Source organism: Gracilinanus agilis, unplaced genomic scaffold, assembly GCF_016433145.1.
Source record: "Gracilinanus agilis isolate LMUSP501 unplaced genomic scaffold, AgileGrace unplaced_scaffold60842, whole genome shotgun sequence".
Lineage (NCBI taxonomy): Eukaryota > Metazoa > Chordata > Mammalia > Didelphimorphia > Didelphidae > Gracilinanus > Gracilinanus agilis.
In genome coordinates this window covers 1-6,959 of record NW_025396155.1, presented here as the reverse complement: position 1 = coordinate 6,959, position 6,959 = coordinate 1, and the positions used below count along the sequence as shown (strand labels likewise).

The 6,959-nt window shown below is 40.6% G+C and overlaps 1 protein-coding gene across 1 annotated transcript; it reads right to left on the bottom strand.

Moving 5' to 3' along the window:
• Nucleotides 1–42: 42 nt before the first annotated feature.
• Nucleotides 43–5,603, bottom strand: LOC123256554 (von Willebrand factor A domain-containing protein 5A-like; the record flags this gene model as incomplete). Its single annotated transcript, XM_044685146.1, has 5 exons — nucleotides 5,444–5,603; nucleotides 1,215–1,266; nucleotides 887–1,089; nucleotides 277–499; nucleotides 43–116 (listed from the first exon to the last, which is right to left on the bottom strand). Coding segments are annotated over exons 2-5 (543 nt in total), but the record flags the coding sequence as incomplete, so codon positions are not given.
• Between the last annotated feature and the right edge of the window lie 1,356 nt (nucleotides 5,604–6,959).

Here is a 6,959-nt window from a genome sequence, read left to right as displayed (position 1 = left end):
GACCTTCTCAATGCCATTAGAGGAGCAGATATTGGCACTGACACTAAAAGTGTAGGGCAGCTCCTTGCCAGGAATCCGGGCAATTTGAGAGGTGATGTTGTCAGTCTCAGCAGATTCTGTGAGAAGCCAAGGAACTCTCAGTACAGTGATGAGGTCAGGAGGAACTGAAGTACTTTTTCTCACCTCAGCCACAACACCCAGTTGGACTCAGATGCTCCCCACCCCCTTCCATCCACAAACTCCTGCCACTGCTATTGGAGAAGCCCAACTCCTCACCTTGGAGAAGATAGCGTGGGTTCAAGATGGCTGGCAGCACAAATCGAACAGCCCCATCTGCTTCAAGGGACAGTTCCTGAACATAGCTCAGGGTGACAACAGCCTTCTGGCCAGGGGGAAGATTTCCTATACTACATCTGAAAATGTCCCCAGAGCTGCTATCCTGCTCTAGTAGGAAGGCTTCCTGGCCTTGGGAGATGGCATTCTCATAGTCCTCCTGAGCCTGAGGGAAAAGAGGAAGAACAGAAATGAGGAGGACTTGGGAGCAAGTAGAAGAGGAAAAAACCTTTTATGGAGAAGAGGAGAGGCAGAAATAATGAGAAGAGTTAGAGGAGGCAGCTAGAGAGAAAAGCTACAGGACAGAGGTAACAGCCCCTCAGGCTGATTTCTCTCCAAATGGTTTCAGTCAAGAATCAGAAATTTAGGGTCAGAAAGTCCCCCAATGATTATCTAGGTCAACTCTCTCATTTTACAGAAGACAGTCCTATAGGTAAAAAAGCAGCTCAAGGAGGGACAAAAGCAACTTAGTGTTTCCAGCTGATACTAAACAAAAAATACCAATCCAACATGAGGAAGAGAAAGGGGAGCACTGGGGTCCCATCCCTACTACCTGCTGCTTTTCTCGTATTTCTGCCACTATACTCTTCCCATCCACCAGAGCCTGGAAGCTATAAACAGCAGAGTCTTCATCCATGGGGAACACAAACAATGCTTCCACAGGGCCTGTTTCCTCATTCTTGTAGTCCAGGGTTGCAGACACATCTGCCACAAACTGATTGATAGACACATCCACTGAGATGCTCTTGAGAGGCACTGGAGGAGGGAAATGCACATCAGTCTTTAATTCTGAGTACCAAAGATAATACCAAAGAGGGTATTAGAGTTCTGAACTTATCTCAACTTTCTCTTCTCCTTGCTTGTACTCATGATAGACTTACCTGGCTGCTTAGAGAGGGTGAGAAGACCACAAGGATGTTCCATGCTGAAAATCTATTCAACAAAGAAAGGGAAGAAAAGTGAAATTTCACAGAAATCTATAGATATTGTGCCAAGACCATTGTCAATATGAATTTTTATTGGAACTAGAATTCAATGCCAGAAACAGTCTGTGAATTGAAGGCAGGGAAATTGGTCAGAAAGAAGTGATCAAAGAGAACAGCAATGTCTCCATTCTGAGAGCCCAAGTGAGTCAAGTTCCTTTAGCCTTAGGGTAGTGACCTCAAGTAAATTTTACTTACTGCTAGAATTTTACTAAATGATACACATCTGAAACCCACAGAGGCTAGAAGAAAAGTGGTTCCTTCAGCCCCAGAACAGGGAAATGAAAGGGAAAGATGATGACTGATGATGTAAGTGAGAAACTCCTCCTTTATTCAGGGAGGAACTATTCTCAACAAAAGGGTTTTTTTTTTTCTATTGGTAGGTAGGGGCTGTGTTAGAAACTGCACTCTTTCCCAGAAGAATGTGTCTTTAATGAAACATCCTCTCCAAGTTTTCACCAAGCTGTGACCTAAACCTTACATCTAAGGCCAGATTCTTTTTTGCAGTCCTTACTTTCAGTACCAGCCATAGCTCATTCCATATTTCAGCACTCTTGATATTATTCTTACAGGACTAAAGCATAACTTTGAATTCATCTTCCATTACCAGATCTTATTTTCACCTTCACTACATCTATAAAAAAAATCTAAGCTGGTTGTTGAGTTCTTCAAGGACTAAAAGCAGGTTTTCCATGGGCATCTCCTCTTTCTCTTCCTGAAGAGAATAACTGAAGAATTTCATTTTTGAGGGCATTCTAGAATTGTTGTTTGAAAGACAAAGCATTTCATTTTATCTTTATTTTTTAAACAATTACTTTCTGTCTTAGAATTCATATTTGTTCTAAGGCCAAAGAACAGTAAGGACTAAGCAATTGGGGCTATGTGACTTGTCCAGTGTTACAAAGATAGGAAGTGCCTTAATCCAGATTTGAACCCAGGACCTCTCATCTCCAGGTCTGGCTCTCTATCCACTAGCTGCCCCTGACAAAGAATTTATTAAGCACTTATTTTGTGAAAAATACTATGCTAGCAAGTTTAGAAAGCATGATAGTCCTTTAAACGGTCTCTCAGTCTGAGAGAAAGCTCCAACTAATTTGAGAGATTTCCTATTTCTTTGGAAAACCAGTAGGAATCTAGGCCAAGACAGTTAGGGAGAGATGGGAGGTCCCAGGTTCAAATCTGCCTCACACATTTCCTAGCTGTGTGACTCTGGGCAAGTCACTTACTCCACTTTGCCTACTGCTCTTCTACCTTCAAACCAATACATGGTATTGAATCTAAGACAGAAGGTAGGAGTTGAAAAAAAAAAATCTAAGCCATGGAATTTCACTTATTCTGTCTCTGTACCCCCTGAACTGTGCTTTAAAAATGTGGAGCACTTAAACTATGCCTGGTTCCCTATTTTTCTATCTCACATCCTAAGCTAGAGTGGTCACTTCTCAACAAACCAGTTCTTCCTTATTGGGGAACATCAGGTTCAGAACAGAACTTTCCCCAGTTGTTTTTTTTCTTCTTTTTGAAGGATAAAATTATCATTAAAGTAAAAAAATAGGTATTTGCTGTTCGGTTTGAGGGAAAAGAGAGAGAAGAAACAGATCCCAGCATATGTCTAGAAAAATTAAATTTCTGAGTCAAATTTGTGATGTGTCTCAGAATACTTATTTATTTCCTCCTTCAGATATTGATCTGATGATAATACAGCACATACCTTCTTTTGCTATCTCTGGTCTTTATCCAATTGTTCTCCCCATCTAGCTTTTTACCTTCAAGTCTTGGATTTCCTCATCAGATAATCTTTCTTTTTTTTCTGTTTTGTTTTTGCTTTTATTGTTGCCAAATAAGTAAATTATGTTTTATAGTCTTTGGAGTGAAAATGAACACTCATGAATAAATTAAAAGTTCTAGAGTTCCAGCTGCTTAGAATTCTTTCTTCCTTTGTTTTATAACCTCTAATCTTGTTCTTTTTCCTCACTGTACCCTCCATTCTTCAGTTACTTCCCAGGTCTTCATTCCTGCTTTGGATTCTCTCTTCCTTTCCCCATCTCAATTTCATGGTGAACCATGTTCACTCAACACTATCCTTGACCTTTGATTCTCTGACCTTACTGTCCTACTGCTGCTCATGCCTTCCTATCCTCCAACCCTGGATTACATCCTCCTCCTTCATTCCTATTTATAGGCTGCTCAATAAATGTAGAGGAAAGTACTAAACTGTGCTGACCAGTCCCACTACAAATTTGTGTTATCTAATGTTAACTGGGCCCTCACTGAAGAAGCAAGGCAAACACTTTATTCCTTCTTAATTAATTCACTATCCCATTCTTCACAGAGGATATTAAGGAAAAAAAGGATAAGAAGGGTCAAAGGGTCCAGTGTGATGCTTAAGCAGAGAATCTTCTAAATACATAATCCTGTAGTATATGGTCAGGGTTATCATGATAAATAAAATCTTCTCCCAGGATGGACTCTACCATGAATCATGGGCTGTCACTGACCTATTATCACTTCCAAGGGGCTCTCTGAGAAACACAAGACTTCCCACTGGCAACCTAATAACTTGTGGAAATAGTGTTGCCCTTAACCATGTTAAAAAAAAATCTAACAATTGAGTTTACAAAAGACAACTCTGAAAATTGAATCAATACCAAAAAGTCAAAACACACCCAAGAAGTCATTACTAACCTTGACTAAACTTTACAAGGATACCAAGAGAGTAAAGATTCAAAGGAAGTGTCCCTACTGCTCTGTAAACCTGTGGTACAATTCCTTTCCTCTGAACACTCAGCCTAACTTTCATTTTAATAATATTTTTATTTAATAACAGGGAAGCTAGCTTGTGCAGTGGATAGAATACAAGGCCCTGAGTCAAGAAGACATCATCCAGAATTTAAATTAAGCCTCAAGCACTTACTAGCTGTGTGACCCTGAGCAAGTCCTTTACCCCTGTTTGCCTGTTTCTTCCTTTGTAAAATGAGCTGGAGAAGGAAATAAGAAACTTCTTCCACATTTTTGCCAAGATAGCCCTCAAAAGAATCGCAAAGAATCAGAGTAGTCTGAAAAACTACTAAATAATCAATATTTTAATAAATTTCTTAATAAATTTATGTAAAAATATTTACATGTTTTTCCCCAATAGGATTTGTGAGCTCCTTGAAGGCAGAGATTATTTTGCTTTTCCTTATAATCCTCAGCATTTCACTCCATTACATATAGAAATTTAAATTACCTAACATGAAAGTAGGAAGTAAAAGGGTTAAGAGAAAGGGAGTGAAGAAGAAAGATGAATAGAAAGGTAAGTAAGAAGTCATCATTCTGAAGCAAAACAGACTTTAGGGAGAAAGGATAAAAAAAGAAAGAAGGATAAACAGAAGGAAATAGGATACAGAAAAATAGCCTTTTAGTAATCTTTGCTATAAATATAAACTCGAACATAAAATACAAGTGAAGACCAGAATGGATTACAAAAGAGAATTTATATTTAATAAGAGCTTGCTGGCTATCATTTGAAGGCAGCAAAATCTAGCTTCTCCCAGAGAACTCAGCAGATGGGAAAGTCTATACCTACTCCATGTTATAACTTCAGGCAATTGGTAAATATCCAACCCTCAGCTTCAGCAAGAATGTGACCAGGAACAAGCAGGAAAATTGTGCCAAAGGCTGAGTTGCACCCACAAAATGGCATCAGAACAGGAAGAGATCCCACAGAAGCCCCAGAAAATGCTGCCTGCAGAGGCTGGGGGAAGATTTGATCTGTGATTTGCTCACAGAGATAACACCCAAAAACAAGATTCCAGAAGTCCTCTAGGCAGAGTTCTTAAAAGTATGAAAACTCTTCCTCCCCTGCTTGGAAGGAATAATGGAGAACACTGAGTCTCAAAGACAGGAAATAATTCTGATTCTATTCCTTCATAGCCAAGGCCAAATTGGAGACTTCTCCTTGCACCCAGGGCCACAACCTCCCTACTTTGCATGTGTGAATCAGTCAGTGCCCCCAGGAGCCTGTGCCAATCCTTTTAAGGAGGACTTAGCAGGGAGGCATGAGTTAACCAAGATACATGGGAACCTTGTATTTGGCACAGGCAGGGTCAGGACCTCTTTAAATGAATCGTGCCTTTAAGCCTCCTTACCTTCAAGAAGCTGAGCAGGACAGATAAAGCTGCTTCTGCCCCAGCACTGACGGGCACTGAGGGGGCTCGGGATACAGAGGGACGTGAGACACCAGGAAGAGAAGAAAATAAGCTGCTCTATACCTCACTGTCTTCCAGGGTTTCCCTGAAGGGATGGACACAAAATTAAACCCTTGATTCTAAACTACAAGAACTTAAGAGACTTGCAGGGAGGAACTAAAGGGGGAACCTAGTGCACACCGTCAAATTAGCACCCTACCTTCTGGAAGAGAGCCCCTACTAAGTGGTGGGGTTGAGAGGGCATAAGATAGGGAGAAAATTCCTATAATTACAAATTCTGGGGAAGGAAGTCAGTTACCTTCTCGGAAGTCTTTAAGGATTTCTGGTTTCCTGGCAGAATGAAAGAGGCAGTGCTTTCGCTTTCCCAGAAAGTCCCTCCCTCCTTTACTTACTCATGAGGAAGACCACGGGTTCTATTTTCAAAGTATTATCAACAAATTACTTATCCCAAATTCAAATGTTCACCTTATGGTACAAAAGCCTTCATGGATTTTCAAAAGTGTGGTCAGTGTGCCCCTGGAGTTCCCTAAATTGTTTAGGGGACCGTTCGGGTTGCTAGTTTTGTGATGAAATTAAGACATTATTTGCATATTAAAATATTCCTCCCGTGTCCAACTGTTTAGCTGTGTGAAGCCAGGGTTCTTCAGAAACTTAAAATTTATTTTCCATAAAAGTATGAATTAGGGGTAGCTGGGTAGCTCAGTGGAGTGAGAGTCAGGCCTAGAGACAGGAGGTCCTAGGTTCAAACTGGGCCTCAGCCACTTCCCAGCTGTGTGACCCTGGGAAAGTCACTTGACCCCCATTACCAATCTTCCACCTATGAAACAATACACCGAAATACAAGGGTTTAAAAAAATTAAATAAAAAAGTATGAATTAATTTCGAATATAGTCGCACATAAACATTTATTAAGCACTTATCCTATCCAATACTTTGCTGTGCAGGAGGGATCAAGAGAGAGAGAGAGAGAGAGAGAGAGAGAGAGAGAGAGACAGAGAGACAGAGACAGAGAGAGAGACAGAGAGACAGAGAGACAGAGAGACAGAGAGACAGAGAGACAGAGAGAGAGAGAGTTTCTGCCCTCAAGGAGTTCATGATCTAATTTGGGGAGAAAACTTCAGAAGAGAAAAAAAAAGGAAAGTGAAAAAGGAGGCCTGGGGAGAAAAGAAGAAAACACATTAGTGAGATGGAGAAATCCATCAAAGAAAAATTAAGAGTTGGCTGGCTTGGGTGCCTTTTTGACATGGAGGTTTGGAGAGGAAACTTTTGTTCTCCAAACAGAGGGGATTATGTTGTTTTCAGGGTTCCTAGGAGCATGATGGAGAAGTACAAAGGAGTGAAGATGGATAGAAAATAAGGCAAATAGTGATATTGGTCATCTACATAAAAGGAATACCTTGAGAGTCCTCAATCTGTGGTGGGTACCAGGTCTCCCAGTATACCCCAAATTTCCAGA